We start from the raw sequence: 17,408 nt of genomic DNA, 5'->3' as shown, positions 1-17,408 counted from the left end.
TCACGACCTACCAACAACAAATGAAAAAGACAGGCCGAACACTAGTAGTTTATGAAGCAAGTGAATGATGTGCGAAAACACCATGTCACCAAAAACTAGATTCACAAAATGAAAAAAAAAAAAAAATTATTTAAAATTCTATTATGAACGATCAACTAAAGATCAAACCCAGAAAAACTCCTATTATTTATTTATCTAACAGATAATGTGGTTGGAGCACAATGCTAAACACATTGCCCCATTCATGTGGGTTGATCATGAAATTGTGGAACCTTGACCTCTATGACCAACAATACGCAATTGTGGAAATACTTTTTAACATATAATTAATTATAATTGTAACAAATGCTAGATAAATTTTAGCACCTCTGTTTGGGTTTATCTTTTAAAACTGTTTTTAATAACAGTGAACATCAATTCAAAATGAATTATTTTAAGATCGGAAATTCCTCTATATTTGAATACTATTTTGCAAGAATATTAGAATATTGATAAAGAAAGACAAAACTCAAAGAGATTTTAGTATTGATTTTATTTTAACGCTATGTGAACTATAAAATCCATTTTTTTACAATAGCAGAAATTAATACAATAAATTACAATTTAAAAATCTATATCTTTGATAAATAATTCATTGATTTATTATAGTTCATCATTTTAAAATAATCTTTTCAAGCAAATGCTATCTAAGTCAAAAACTGCAATGAATTTTTAACAAAAATTACATATTTAATAAAAACATGCAAAATTAAAATTCATATGACACATTGAGTTAGATGCAGGAAAAATACATTGTGAGCAATATATGTACATGACTTAGAATTACAACATATATATCACATCATTACAACATTAAAACAGCATTTCTTGGACAAACCACCATCACTATGCATTGGCCATTGAAACCTCTATGACCGGCCCTTACTTCCAAAAATTATAAATTGTAGATCAAATATCCAGCTACAAAAGGAGAATTTTAATGATGCCATTCACTTTGAAAACTTCAGTTATTCATTTACCCTGTACGAATTACCAATAAAACCAATTCTATGGTAAGGAATTACATAATTTTTATTGTGCAAACATTTATTTTAAAATTCTGGATCAATACAAGTTTTCTTTTCCTGTGTTATTTTAATTAAACGTTAAAATAAGTTATCAAAATTAAATATTCATATCTGCATTAATGCCTGGTTTTGGGCATTTAATAAATTTTTTTCTTTAAAAAAACATTAGAGTAAGGAAAAATTGAAAAAACAAAGTCAATTCTTAGAAATTAGAGTAATTTTTTTCCTTCCAAGTGAGAGATATGTTTTGAATAGGAAATTCAAATTTTACCAAAAACCTACAACAATAAACTTTTCTACTTATACACATTAAGTATTCAAAATTTCAAGTTAGATCTAAATACATGAGAAAGTAATTTTATTAAAAAATAAAACAAATTTGTTCAGTTAATGGTTTAAAAGTTAAAATTTTACTAAAACAATATAAAATAAAGCAGCTCATATAAATTTGAAAGAAACATGTTTTCATAAGTAGATACATTTATCTACAAGAGAGTACTTGAAAGAGACCTTTTAAAAAGATATTTACAAAAATTACAGCAAGCTGCTTTATATATATAAACTTTTTTTTTCAATTAACACACTTGTGCAAAAAACAAAAAAAAAATTTTCCCAGTCATAATTTTTTAAAAAATAAAAATAATTTCAAAGCATAAGGAGATGAATAATTACTTGTAACAAAAGTTGGGAACACTGCTGACTTTAGGTCAAAAAGTGAAACCAACTGGCTAATTATCTAAACCAAAAGCTCAATTATCTGTTTGAATCATACTCACATATAATTTATGCAAGGATGCCTAGCTGAAATCTTAAAGATTTCCAATTCTATTACATGATCTTCATAGAAAATTTTCTCTTAGTTAACGCTTAGCATCATTTGACCTATCTTTAAAGTATAGTCTGACTGACTTGCAAGGTATTGTTGAATAAATTTAAGTATATTTTATTTTTTATAATAAATTAAATAAAAAATTCTGCAAAAAGAGTTATGTAAAAATTACTTTGTAATTTTTGTAAGCTAAATTTTATTAAAAAGCTATTTAAAAGGTCTCATTTTTATTTGATTCACTCTCATATTTATTTTTTATATATTGTAGAATAAACTATTCTACTATTATAAAAATAGCAATTTTTCTTACAGTAAATCAAATACATATTTTAAAGAAAATCTAGACATTTAACACATTGATTGCTACCATATAATTGTAAAGAATTCCTCCTACTGCATAAAATAGAAGTAACATTAAAAAAAAATAAAAAAAGAACCATAACGTAACTCATAATGATCAGTAAAAAAACAATAAAAAATAAAATATCAAGAAAAAACATTACAAAAAAACTAAGAATGCCAATGAATAAAAATTCGATTAAATACTTAGCCTTCAAATATAATGCCCGGTTCTAAATAAAAGAAACTAATTTGCAGTAATTAATTTAACATTCTAAATAAAATATGATAAGCATCATTGAGGATCACTGTTCATTTTAATAGAAATCAATATGTTAAAATTGAAGTTAAAGATTTTTTTTGTATAATTGAAACATACAAAGAAAAACAAGACGAATTGATAGACATGCACTTATAAAGGAACATTGTGAGACATTTAATTGTTTCAAAAAAGAAGTAGTGAACTTAACTGCATCAGTGAGTGTAAAATAAAATCTTTATCATACATTATTTTTGTATGAAAAAAAAAAACTTTGTTAAATCCTGTCTGACACTCAATTCAAAATATCAATTCTCGTCATGGAAATTTTCGTTGAGAATTTTACTATCTTGGCTGTTTAAGATAGATAATTAAGATTCTGTCCAAGGAGAAAATGATTATAAATAGGTAAAAAACTGGCATAAATTATAAATATAAAATGACTTTGCAGCCCTTTTTTCAAAAACAATGACTTTGTTTTTAAATGTCTTTGGAGCACTTTTTTAAAAACAAATTTGAAAACTTATAATTTTTGTAAATGATTTATATTAATTTCCTTTCCCATAATTTTCAATGTTAATAAAGTTTTGATTAAAGAGATAATGACTGATTTGATAAAATGTTAGAAATTGTAGCTTTACAAAACCTTTAATTTATCTGCTCCAAAATTCTTAATATTTTCTGATTTTGCAGTATATAAAGCATATCATTTTAAATAAAATATAGATGCTACAAATAAATTTTAAATTAAAAAAAAAAAAAAAACAACAACAACAACTACATGCATTTAACAGTAAATGATAATACAAAAAAATATCACATTGCAATCTTATATTATCAAATTTGTTTTCATTTTTAAGAAAATAATTGATTTATGATAACATAAAAGTAATTGTTTTAGTCTGATAATTTAAATAAAGTAGATATTACAATTTTCTACTTATATATTCAATTATAGTATACCTTACGTAGTGAAACAAAACAGTATTGTGATTTTCAAAAGGCACACCAATAACGTACAAAGCATTGAATTACATAAAAATAAGTTAATTATACATCAGATAATTAAAAGTTTTAGTTTAGTTGGAAGTATCATAACCCTTAGGGTGATCAAAGAATTAAAAATGACCAATCGGACTTGAGTTTCATTTGCTGGGGTGCATTCCATTTTAACATGTCAAAGACCTGAAATAGAATAGTCTTAATTAGAGAACAAAATTATATAGCTAATGATCACTTACACAAGAGTGAAAATTGAACAAATTTTTTTTTAAATAAAAGAAGTATTTTCCAAGTTTTCTTTAAAAAAAGATTAAACAATGATCTTTACACTTTAAAAATAAAAAAAAGCAATTTTTTTTAATGGAAATGTGTCAACAAAATTTCCACAAAAATAGAATAAATATAAAAAAAAATTCTGATTTTTACTCAATAAATAAAATTATAACAAATAATCTCACCTTATTTAAGAATTATTAAGTTTTTATTGTTAGATATTATAAATATTAGGTGACTTTTTTTTATATAAATATGTAATACAGATTAAATATCAGGTATCCCCCCCTCACTCATTCAATTTTTTAAATAAAATTATGACTTTACTCTCAGAAGAGAAAAAAGTATTATGTTCAAGTGCATACCTAAACTAACTAAAGTAGTTCAAAGATCATGATAAAATAAAGAAAAAAATAGCTCAATCCAAGAGAGTTAAATATTTTTCTTAATTATTGTGAATTAATTTTTAATTTGTCCAAACAAACTTTGATTTTTTTTAAAAAAAGATGGAAATTCATTAAAAGTCAAACTTCCACCCCTTCTTTAATGCAGAAAAGACAAACCTGGAGAACATTGTTTTACAAGTTCCGATTTAATCCATAAAATCATTTTTTGCACATCAGTTGAATAAAATTCAGGGCATTGCGAGCAGAATTAACTTTTGCATCTTCTTTGGTAGCTGCTGTGCCAAAACAGACAGCAACTGGCAAGGATGTAATCTGTACTAAGCAATGAAAATCACCTGGAAGAAATATAAACATTATTTAAATAGAAGCAGATAGAATTAAAACTTAGTTCAAATAAATCTAATTAAAAAGTTAATATATGATGCGAGTCTAACTCACTGAATATGAAACTTTTTAAAATCAACATAATATATTTTAACCCTTTAATTAAGTCCTAAGGCAAAATTTATTGATTTGCTGCTAAGGAGACAAAGTTTATGTAGTAGAGGAAGTGTTGAAAAGGACATTTCAGATCTCATGACTAAATGTCAAAGAATTGATGTGGGATCTTTTATTGGAGGATTGAGGAAGAATTTTTCTAAATATAAATGCTCAGGGCTTCAAGATTTTGAAAAAAATGTTCGTTATAATCTCCCCCTGTTCCAGCTGAAATTTGGTACAAAAAAAAAAAAATAAAAAGAAGAAAGAGAGACTACTTTGAATAACTTTCGATTTAATGATCACATTCTAGGACTTAATGGTTCCTGCGGGGGGGGGGGNAATGGTTCGAGGGGGGGACCTCAAATATGTTAATTAATTATATATTTAAAGTTAAAAAATCAAACTCAAAAATGCACATTCTCTGAATAAACATACCTTTTTCTCAAAGGATTCGAATTTCTGACCCTCAAAATATAGGGGGTAGCTTCAATCTGGTAAATATGGTCCCCATAGTTTGATCGGGAGAGTGATCCAAAGTTTGGACCCCATAACTTTAATTTTTGTGTTTTTCGCCATATATCGAGAGCTTTTAAAGTCAATTGAAAAATTTTAGCTCACAATTACAAAATTCATTTATCCAAAGACAATTCCATGCAAAAAATAAATTTTAGTAAATATTTAATTTTTTTTATTATTTTATTACAAAAGAATCTTGAATTGAAATGTAAATTTTTTTTTACATAATTTTAAAATACGTAATTTTGCATGGCAAGATATAAAATTTGTACAAAATGGGTCAAATAATTCCTGAGAAATCGAATTTTAAAGAAGTCGTACATTTAAAACTCAATTTTTCAGGAACTGATTGACCGACTTCACTAAAATTTTGTATTTTGTCATGTAAACTTTCATACTTTAAAATGATGCAAGAAATTGTATACCTTACAATTCAAAATTTTATTTAATTATTATCAAATAAAATAATAATAAATATTTAGTAAAATGTATTTTTTTGATGGAACTATCTTTGGAAAAAAGAATTTTAAAATTGTGTGAAAACGTTTCAATTTGCTTTATATGTTCTCAAGATACGGCGAAATACACAAAAGCAAAATTAACTTTAGGGGGTCCAGATGTTGGATTGCTCTCCAGACCAAACTATGGGGACCATATTTCCCAGATTGTGGTTACTCCCCCATATTTTCAGAGTCAGAAATCCAAATCACTCCAAAAAAAAAAAAAAAAAAAAAAAAAAAAAAAAAAAAAAAAATGTTTATTCAGAGAAACTATGTTTTTGATATGTCCATAAGTATTCAATATCAAAATAATTAGCCTTATTTTACAGAATATTTACATATTTATATTTCGAACATAAGTACCTGATTTGGTCTTGCATGGGAAATTCTTTATCAGTTGTGTTAATAACAGATGCCTGAGAAATTAATTTTCATCAAAAGCTTTCAAGCTTGATATGATATCTGAAAATTTGCAGTCACACGCAACAAGGTATAACATAGCTTATTTCTTTTTCACTAAAATTTATAAATTGGGACGCAAACTTCTTTAAAACTTATGAGTTTACGAGACCTGAAAAAGGATCGAGAAAAATTCTGAGACAACAAGTGCTGCACAAAGTTTATATGATTGCTGCGGACAGTTATAATTAATTTGCCTAAAATATTATGTAATAGAAATTTCGAATTGTGCTTTACGGTGTTCAACTTTCAGTAGGTTTGATTTTGTGCCAATTACATTGTAAACGCATGTGGTTTTTCAGCAATTATTGTAACGGATCTCTAAATGTTTTTCTGAAATCCAGGGTATGGTAAATGAATTTTGAATCGAGCATTTGATTAAATAATAACTTTTAGATGCAAAGGTTCAATTATGTGCCAATTTTGTTCACATTTGAGCTCACATGTTTTTTGATAACTTTTTCCGCAATTACACCCATGGATTTCTAAAAAAGTTTAAAAATCAAGATTTTTCTAAAACAGATATATTACACGAATTACTATTTTTGTATCTCAAATTGCGCTAATGAGTAATCACCTTTCAATTTTTGATCACATTAGCTTGATTTTGCAACAATTTTATCATTAAATCTGTGTGGTTTTTCAATTTTATGTATATATATATATAAAACATTATTACAAAAAGAAAAGCCAGAAATCCGAGTAATGCACGAGATTACAAAAATATAGGATTATTTTCTCCAGTGATTAATGAAAACACAGTCAAAAACGGAGCTTAAGCCTAATTAAATTAGAGCTTAATTCTCAAACCAACATTTTTTTACATGAATAAAATAAAAAAAAATTTAGATCGTAATTGAAAACTCTAGAAGGTAACAAAGCACAACGTCGGCTTGCATACACTAGACTGCTAACGGCAACACAGGAGCGACTACGACCGTGAAGTTAATACAGCTCTCACATTCAGCACTAAAAAAAAAAGTATGGTGATCTTAATACAGCTGTCCTGGCCTCTCACAAAACAGCAATGAATCAACTAGTGGTATCCGTCCATCGAATTCTCTCACAGCTATAATTCTGGTGGGGGAGTACTGTAGGGTACCACTACAAAATTACAACTACAATTCACTAGTATATAAGACATGTTAACTCGAATCTATGATGGGGTACCTTTTCATAGTTGAAGGTTGACATTGTCGATAACCACTCTCCCATATAGTCCAGACTCAAAAATTTGAATTTTTATTGTATTTCAAGAGCCATGTGAATGATAATATGCATTTCTGTACATAGAGAATACTTAATAATTTGTTTATAACTTACCATTTTTGCCTTGTTGTTCTATAGGAATATAGTGAACATCAAAGTTTTGCTCTGCAGCAATATTCTGTAACAATTTAGTGCAATCCAAATTTGGATCTAGGAGATCAATATCTTGTAAAGCAAGAAGGAAAGAACTGTTTGAAGTTTTCAAATCTTTCAGGAATTTTAAAACATTTTTGGAGTAGGTCTTCTGCAGATTTGTTTGGCAGCTATCTGGATCTTCTTTTTCATATATTTTTAATTCTTCAAACTTCTGTAAATATAAAAAAGGATAAAAGAAATTATAAATGTAGAATATTTAAGTTAAAAAATTAAAACAATTTTTATGCAATGCAGGAAAGGTTAGTACAAACAATTAATTATAATTTTGTTATTAAATTAGTTGTTGTTGCTAATTCCCATCTGGTCTGATTGAGTCAGATCAGATCAATAAATCCGTTGACATGTTAGTAAATTAGTAAATTACATAATCAAAAATTCACTCTCAGTTAATAAAAATACTACAAATTGCTTTTAAAATGGCTCTATTCCATTTTGAGTTGTTTATTTTATTTTTTAAAGTAATAATTACTTTTTTTCCAGTAAGCAAAAAAAAAAAAAAAAAAAAAAAAAAAAAAAAAAAAAAAAAAAAAAAAAATTCAGAATTACAACTAGTTTAACTTTACTTTTGCAAAGTTATTGTTATTAGGTGTATTTTTCAGATTTTAATAAAAATTAATCATAAAAGTGCACTTACGAAAAACATATACAAGATTAATATTATTGATAATATTATTGATCATAGATGTGTAAAAAATTAATCAAACTTAGAAAACCTTTATTTGATTCAGTATTTCTTTAATGGCTTGACTGAAAAGAATTTTAATAATTTTGCATTGTAAATACTATAAGTATTTGAAGTTAAACTTTTTTGTCACAAGTAAATTATTATATGGTCTCTATTTAACAAATCTCAGATTTGTTAAAGCAAATCCGTTTTTCATTTCAATTGTTTCTAATCAAATGATAAAGAGATGAGTTACAGTTTTCTGAAGTGACAAAGCTGAACATCATAAGATTTTTTACTGCATTTGCTAAATGTTAAAATAGTGAAAAATAATTCACTTCATATTTTTTAACAACCTAGCCCTTAAAAATTGCTGAGATTTTTTTTCGTCATAAAAGAACTCAGGATCAGTGAAAATTTTAATAATTTAGCACAATAACACTACAATATAAAAAAATTTAAAATATTTTATACAATTAGGGGATGCTTCCTCTGACAAAATCTTTCCAAATTAAAAAATTATCTGATGAAAATACATAGTTAGAGAATAATCCCCAAGTCAAGATCGTGATTCTGATTTAGATATAGAACAGTGTGAGAAATTCTTAACTTGGCAATTGCAAAAACAATGGCGCTTCACCAGCAAAAAAAATTAACAAGAAATTTTTATTGTTGCTAAAGTTGAAAACTTGGGCAATGCTTAGTTGGTTCCCATGATCAGAAAATATCTAAAGGTTTTAAGTTCGATTTCAGAGGGCGAGAGATGAAGCTTGAAATTGGGAATCTCAAGCAAAATGCAGCAGTGTAGCATGTGGACTCATAAGTAATTCATCCAACATGTTAAATGATTAACATTTTTGTACACTAGGGTACGCCGAAAGGGATTGTGGAATAAAATGTAAAAATGTACAGAACATGTTATATGTACAATGTGTACAGAAAATGTGTGAAAATTTAGCTTTTTGCAAAATTTATATTATTTTACGACGCATTGTTGGAGCTGGTCAAATTTGTTGAGGAGGCTAAAGCAAACAACAAACACAGCATAGGGGTGGCTCTGGACATTAATAATGCTTTTAATAATGCAAACTGGTCGATTTTGAAGTCCGAAATTTTTAAACTTGACCTTCCAGATAATATTGTCAGCATTATCATGAGTTTCCTAAGTAATAGAGAGGTTACATATATAGATGAAGAAGGTCAGTGCCTATTTAAACAAGATACGTCGTTGGGGGTTCCGCAGGGATCTTCCCTGGGACCGGTGCTGTGGTTGGTATATGTCAATACGATTTTTAACAATTTTAACAATATTGATTTTAGCGGTTTTAGCGATTTTAAAAAAGATGACAGCCGACTGATTGTTTTTGCAGATGACATTTTACTTCTCTTGAGACACCAGATACTGTATAGATTTGATCTGCTGGCTACCCATTGTCTCACTCATCTCTCAGCCTGGGCCGAGTCAAACAGACTGAGTTTCAGTGATTCAAAAACTAATTGCCTAACATTCCCTAAGAACCAAAAAAGAATCGGCAGACACCCACGTATTAAAATGAGTGTCAATCATAGCCAAACAATTAAGCAAGTCAGGGAGCTAAAATATCTCGGTGTTGTGCTCGACCCGGGCCTGACCTGGATACCCCATTTAAATCAGATCAAAGAGAGAGTGAACAATTTTAACAACCTCATCAGACGGGTGGCCAGGGCCACTTGGGGCCTCAAACCATCGATCTTAAAAATCATCTACCTCAGGGCGACCGAAAGAATTATACTCTACGCCGCCAGTGTCTGGTATCGCAATAATACAAAAATCAATGACAAGCTTAAATCCATTCAGAGATCCTCCTTGATTACCATAACAAAAGCCTACTCTACTACAAGTACGGAGGCCCTCCAGATACTGGCGGGAGTGATACCTATTCACTTAAAGATTCTTGAAGATATCAGCACAAAAAGATTGACCTGGGGCTGGGGGTTGGCTGACTTGGAAATAGTTTTGGGCCACTCTCTGGACTCGATTGCACTGGAACAACGACCAGTAAGGCAACACCCCTCAAAGTTTGTTTCGGTGCCTTGGGGTAGGTCACTCCCCACTAATGAGGGGTTGGAAATTTTCACGGATGGTTCAAGAGTGGAGTTCGCCGAAGAGACCGATAATGGAAGTAGGATAAAGCACAAGACCGGTTATGGAATTATCATCAAGAGAAATGGGATAATCATTAAAGCGGACTCCATTAGACTCTCCAACAATTGCAGTATTTTTATGGCTGAGCTGATGGCAATTAAAAGTGCATTTGATTGGCTGGCTAAAAATGACTACCCGGACGCCACTCTTTTCACTGATTCGCTCTCATCGTTGCAAGCCCTAAGTGACCCAACTCCAAATAACAAAGAGACAGAAAATACTAAACAACTATGGAGACCAAACATCACATGTAACTGGGTCAGGGCGCACATTGGTATCCTAGGCAACGAGGAGGCGGATCAGGCAGCCAAGGAAGCCGTCAGTCTCAGCCAAATCAATTTAGAGGTCCCAAGTTCCAAGGCCCAGATCAAAACAATCATCAAGTCCAACAACCTAAATAGATGGAAAACAGAATGGCAGAGCTCCGAGAGAGGTCGACAAACCTATATTTTTTTTAAAGACCCTTCCACCAAACGACTACAGGCCAACTTTTACCTAAACCAATTACTTACTGGACACGGGGTGTTTGGAGAATACCAAAATAGACTTTTCAATAAAAACCCAAATTGTACCTACTGTGGGGACAATCAGACAATCGAACACTTGATCTTGAACTGCCCACACTTCCAGACACTCCGTGGAAACCATTTTGCAGGACAAAATTTGCACCAATGCTTTGCTAAGTTGGTCTGTAGAAACATAGTTAAACAAATTATAAAGGTAACATTGGAGGACACTCTGAACCACATTTAACTATGCTCGGAGCCTGCGAACACTATTGCTGGTGTCTTGTGTATCTATCTAATTTCATTTTAAACTTCTCTACGTTTTAACTTGTATTGTTTTTATAAATTTTTAATTTAACAAGCATTGTTTTTATCAACTTTTAACTGATTGTTTTGATTCTTAACTTGTTCTGCCTTTTAACCTCTTTATCGAATTTTAACTTCTATATTTTATCACTGTTTTGCATGTTCCTGCAAAGTTTTAACATTTATTGGTTTTTGGGTGATTTTGTGTTTTTTTTTTTTTTTTTTTTAACCTTTTTACTACTTTATTATTTTATTTGGTTTTAACTTGTTTTATAGAATTGTACTGAACATTATTTTAGATATTCAGATTTTTATATTCACTGTTGATGTAACTTTTAGAGATTTATGTATTTTTAAGGTATCATTTGTGTATTTATCAACTCTCGTATGCCCTAAAATAGGGCGGGGCGAGATAAGAATAAACTTTTTGCAAAATTTATGGCAACAATCGTTAAAAGTTAAGCACTTTTTAAAAGCACCTTTAAAGGCTTTAAAAAATGAAAATCGAAAATAAGCATCTTTAAAAGCTACTTAAAAATGCTATGCATTCGATTATATTCTGCATAAATCTTCATTGTCAATGAAATTGGATTTTAAAGAATATCAGAACATACTGATATAATGATTCAGAATTAAAAAAGAACAAGTGATTTAAATCATGTCAACTCTGGGAATTAAACGGTTAAACTTAAAACCAGAAAGAGTAAAAACTATGCACAAACTCATGGCTTACTAATGTTTAAAAATGAACAACACATTAAAATTTTTTTTAAAAAAACATGCATTTAAAGTAGAAATTACAGAAGGTAAAAATCATGAGTAGGACATCATGTACAATGCTGGCGAATTAGATTCAGCAATTTAAAATAATCTCACCTTTACAGCTTCTTCTTCATCAGGAGAAATGACTTTCAATTCAGTCAATCTTTTCAGCATATTATCAGCCGCTTGTCTTTTTGCAAGCCGCTTACTCTTTCCTTCACCTATAAAAATTGAGATTTTTCTAACATTGTTTGTTTCTATTACAATAAGAGATTTAATAATAGAATATATTTATACAGTAGAACTTAAATATTAAGATTTTTCTAACATTATTTATTTTTAATAGTATTTCTATGACAATAAGAGATTTAATAATATAATATATTTATACAGCAGAACCTCGATTGTTTTCCAAAGCACCATTCAACTAACTAGGTCAACTTAAAATATAGAATAATGACAGAAAAATATATGGATAACTATAAAGAAGAAATGGATTTGAAAATAACTTAATAATTAGTCTAAAAAATTTTAATTGACAAAATTATACACTTAATGCATAAATTTTGACTATTGAAAAATAGATAAAACGGAACACATTTACTTATTATTTGGAAATTTTAGTTTGAACACAATCTTTTCTTTTTAGTGCAAACAATAAATTTTCGAAATTTGCAACAAATTGCCGATCATTTCTTGCAAGTTCCTATGAGTACAAAAAGTTCCTTATTGTTTCAAATGCTGAAAACTTTATTGTGGTTAAATCCATCGTTTTCTTCAGTATCACATTGCACTTCTTTAAGCTTCAGCAACCATTTTTCCAGAGGTTAATACCACAAGCTTCAACATTTTCATCAACTGATGCATGAACATCAAATATGACGTTTTCCTCCTCTGTAAAAAATCCTCATTTACTTCTTCATCATTAGCATCAGGACTTACAGTTCTTCCTCTCAAAGCAAATTAGCATCAATATTTTTGGAAAATGTCTGTAGAATTTTTGAACGATAGGGACAGTAATCTGGTAGTTTAAAAAACGATCAAAAAGGATATTAACATTATAAGAATAGCATTTGTGATGGAGCTGTCACAAGATGACAGATACGCAGGATTCATACAGACATCAGAAGAAGAAATCCAAGGAGTATCCAAGGAGTCGAAAAATTTAAGGACTTATCAAAAATGTAAACACTTTATGTAAAAGATAACTAAACAGTTTTTTTTTTAAAAATTAAAAGGCAGTTATTATAAAGAGCTTACAAAAATGTATATTTTGCATAAGATATTTTTTTCTAGCCCTTTTGAAATAAATTTCGACTTTGTTAAACTTCATCAAGAAAAATAAATAAAGTTAATTTTATATTAATTTTTATTCAAATATTTTAATCAATCTTGTTAAAGTACAGATGTAAAAGATTACCATAAAAACCTACTAATCTTATAATTTAAATACATAAGAAAATCTAAAAAATTTTATACAAAAAAAGTAAAACTATTTGCTGTAATTTTTTTCTTCTAACTCTTGCAATTCAATTTTTTTTTCTTTTAAAGTTCTTAAACTATTAGATTTTGACAGCTAAGTCAAAATCTAATAGTCAAGCAAAGTCAGTTTCATGGAATATGTGGTCATTTAGTTTCCCAGCTTGGATAGCAAATTCATCACCATACTTAGTAAGTTCATTTTTATAACACAATAATTTAAGGAGTTTCTGAGAAGTAATTTGGAAATCTAAGTAGTTCCAAGTACTACTTGGAGACTTTTTTATTTCCAAGGAGTATAAGGAGTCTGTACGAACCCTACATATACGGGAAAGTGAAAGATGCAGAAAGGATAGGTTGAGGTTTGACTGTATTTAAAAAACTGAAAATTTAATCTAAAAATAAATAAGTAATATATTTTTGTGATTTCTTTGTTTTACATTATGGAAAACAAAAAATAGAAAAAATAAATGTAATGATAATTTTGCGAAAAAAATTCAGTTTATTGAAAGTTACAAAGTAGAAAAAAAAAGAACAAAAAATATAATAAAATAAACATCTCTTACCAGAAGTTGTGAATTTGTCAACCATACAGAGAATAGAAAATACTTTCTCATGAGGAAGTCCAGTAGCTTTTTCAGTCTCATAATAAGGTGGTTGCCACCTTTGTTTCATGCAAAGCTCCTGTAATGCTCCTACAGGATTATCGGCAGCGTTTTCTTCAGCAATGGGGACAGCTAGTGGTTCCCTATGAAAATGATAACTTTTAGTTGCAGCAAATATTAAAATCAAAGACATTGAACAAGTGAAGATAGGGTATTAAGTCTTCAATTTTGAAAGTTTCGATCATATGATTTCAATGCAAATAAACTTAAATCCAAAGTTTTAGTAGCAAATGTTAGATTAGAAAAAGACATCAGTTTTTCTTAGTAAAATTTTTCTAGTTTTGGGAGTAAAAAAATTACAATGCTGCTTTAAAATTTTTTCATATGCCAAAACTTTGAAAGAATAAGTCTAAAATGTTAAGCAACAATGCAATAATTTGGATTTCAAACATTTATAACTTGAAAGTATTTTAAATAACAATTAATTGATGTTCATTGAAAACCAGGAAGATTTATTTCACTCAATATTCACCTATTAAAGTAACCTTTACATTATTATATTTAATGTTTCATGGATTTTTTTTAACAAAAATGTGTGTAATTTCCTGGTTTCCTTTTTAAACAGTTCATTGGCATTTTAAAAAATATCACTATAAAAAAGCTGTAGATAACAAATTTGGTTCTGTAAAATGTTCCATTTGCAATCATAAATAATTTATGAAATTTCAAAATTATTACTTGCAGATACTTACGAAATAATTTCATTCAAAGATTCTGCATTAACAGTCACATTATCAGAAACAAAACCTTCTTTAAAACCACCTTCTTCTGAAAGCAGCTTTTCAAGAACAGCTTTTGCAGCAGCATGCTTTGCCTTCTTTTTGCTTTGTCCAGTGGCAGATGCAATTATCTCATTGACACTAACCCTGTACATAAAAGTAGGTGCATGAACTGCCCCTTCAACAGACATGAGTTTATAGTCTGGTGTCATTCCTTTCTGTGCACATAATTCTTGAAGAAGACTGATGGGAGTTTTCTGGGCAGTGTTAGTCATGTCTCTTATTTTCTAAAAAATATTAATTTATAATTATTTATATATCTTTAAACTAAAGCAATTTATGTATACTAAAAAAAATATATATTTCAAATTAACATATAGCTTACATTTTTAAAATACAGTTTAACTATTAACGGTCCGGAAGTATTTCAAGTTTACATCCCAGGACAATTTGCATAATATAAATAATAAATTCATAATTAAATTATTTGTAATTATGAGAATGATGAAAATAATAAACTGGTTTGTCGCCAAATGATTTGGCATTTTGTCCCAGTAAGTGAAAGTGCCATATAGCTTTTATGCCGACATTGATCTATTAAGAGTTATTAAATAAGCTTTTTTAATGAATTAAAAAAAAGGATTTCTTTTCAAATAAAAAAAAAAACACTTTTTAAATAACAATTTATTAAATAAGATATATATTAATATTTTATTTAAAATACATTTACATCAATATTTAAATCGTTTATAAAAATTTTAAAATAGCCATATAAACTATCAATAATTTTATAACTTTTATAAAATTAGTTATTATAAATGATTTATTAGAAAATAGATTATAATAGTAAACAGTATCTTAATAATTTATTATGATTCGATAATTATGTAATCATTTACGTCAGTAAACAATTACATAATCTAATAAGAAAAGTGAATAAAGGTTGTTTTCAAATAACAGTAAAATTATAATCATTCCTAATATTAAAAACAACTATTCAAGTTTATATTGGTCCGTTAAGAGTTAATATCAAAAAATCTTTTTCCAATGAATTGAAAAAAAAGGATTTCTTTAAAAAAAATAAAACACTTTTTAAATAATACTTTATTAGATAGAAATAAAATGACATGTATTAATATTTTATTTAAAATACATTTACATGAATATTTAAATCTTTTTTTAAAATAGGTATATAAATTATTAATATTTGTATTATAACTTTTGTAAAATTAGTTATTGTAAATTATTTATTAGAAAATATATTATAATATTAAACAGTATCTAAAAAATTTATTATGCTATGATAATTGTGTAATCAAATATGTCAGTAAACAATTACACAATCTAATAAGAAAAGTGAATAGTGGGTTGTTTTCAAATAACAGTAAAATTAAAATTATTCTTAATATTAAAAACAACTATTCAAGCCTACAACCATGAAAAAAAAAAATAGTGTTTTGTTTGTTGTACAAGAAACCAGTCTTTAAAATCTCAAAATAAGTTTATTGATATTTCTATAAATAAACTTTTCAATTTTTTAAGTTAACTCTTTCATATGAATATAATATTTTCATATGATAAAATGAATTAAAAAAATAAAAATAATGAAATATAATGTATGTTGCTCAAAAGTATAAACTTATATTTAAATTAATAAAATTTTAAATTTAAATAGGTTATACAGCCACTTGCTTGACAACTACTTTACTTAAATTTCAACTAGAAATCCTACATATTTTTTTAATTAAAAAAAAATCACAAATTTGTATGACTAGATTATAAATATATACCTATTAAACAAATTAAATAAAGAGTGCTCCAAAATACGACTGAAAAATAAAAACAACAAATTAAACATATATTGATAGTATATGTTACAATTATTCAAAACTTATTTTCATAGCACCAAGTACTAAGTGAAACTTAGTTATGAGTTTTAAGTAAAAGTCAGAAAATTAATGTGTATGAAATTTTTTTAATACACTAGCAAATAGAGGAAATTCAATGGATGAAAACAAATTATAAGTGTACGAAATAAATAGCTACACTGTTATATTGCTACACTGCTAGTATTTATCTTTCAATAAAATGAATTACATCTTTTAATTGCGTTTTCATATGAAAATAAAGACAGAGTTTAAAAATATTTTGTTTGGCTGTAATTGTAAACAAATCATTATTATTATTATTTTTTTAAACAGATGGCACAGATACCATCATCAAACGAAACAGTTTTGTTCAAATATAGATTGGCATTTTAAAATTAATTATAAATTTTGTCTGAGATGACTTTAAATTACTCTAACAATCACAAAGATTTTTTTACTACCTTAAAACAAGATCAAAGAGTAAAACTTTTCTTAAAAAAACTGTGTTTTGAATACGATTGATCTCTATACTTAGTGTATATATTTTATCGACATGTTTACGAATATTTATATGAAAATGTATTAAATGATAAAGGATTTAAATTTATGGAGAAAAATTGAAAATTTCAGACAAAATTTCGTCCGGCGTTTGGAAGTTGAAGTAGAAGTATTACTGGCTCTGTATAATGCGAAATACC

General features: G+C 27.7%; 1 protein-coding gene across 1 annotated transcript; it reads right to left on the bottom strand.

Moving 5' to 3' along the window:
- Window positions 1-2,684: 2,684 nt before the first annotated feature.
- Window positions 2,685-17,385, bottom strand: LOC107442677 (protein Loquacious). The gene is made up of 7 exons (XM_016056304.3): window positions 17,172-17,385; window positions 14,816-15,129; window positions 14,025-14,206; window positions 12,094-12,200; window positions 7,455-7,707; window positions 4,333-4,511; window positions 2,685-3,679 (listed from the first exon to the last, which is right to left on the bottom strand). Exons 2-6 carry the CDS (start codon window positions 15,115-15,117, stop codon window positions 4,375-4,377), a joined length of 981 nt encoding a protein of 326 aa, XP_015911790.1. The 5' UTR covers window positions 15,118-15,129; window positions 17,172-17,385; the 3' UTR covers window positions 2,685-3,679; window positions 4,333-4,374.
- Window positions 17,386-17,408: the final 23 nt, after the last annotated feature.

This window comes from Parasteatoda tepidariorum, chromosome 1, assembly GCF_043381705.1.
Source record: "Parasteatoda tepidariorum isolate YZ-2023 chromosome 1, CAS_Ptep_4.0, whole genome shotgun sequence".
Taxonomy (NCBI): Eukaryota; Metazoa; Arthropoda; class Arachnida; order Araneae; family Theridiidae; genus Parasteatoda; species Parasteatoda tepidariorum.
This window is presented reverse-complemented; position numbering and strand designations above follow the sequence as displayed.

What these genes read in the sequence shown, in the direction of transcription:
- LOC107442677 (XM_016056304.3), bottom strand. Translation starts at nt 15,117, where the DNA reads ATGACTAACACTGCCCAGAAAACTCCCATCAGTCTTCTTCAAGAATTA. An exon ending in TGACAAATTCACAACTTCTG is followed by an intron (nt 12,201 to 14,024) that starts GTAAGAGATGTT and finishes CAATTTTTATAG; the next exon opens with GTGAAGGAAAGAGTAAGCGG. An exon ending in ATGAAGAAGAAGCTGTAAAG is followed by an intron (nt 7,708 to 12,093) that starts GTGAGATTATTT and finishes TTATATTTACAG; the next exon opens with AAGTTTGAAGAATTAAAAAT.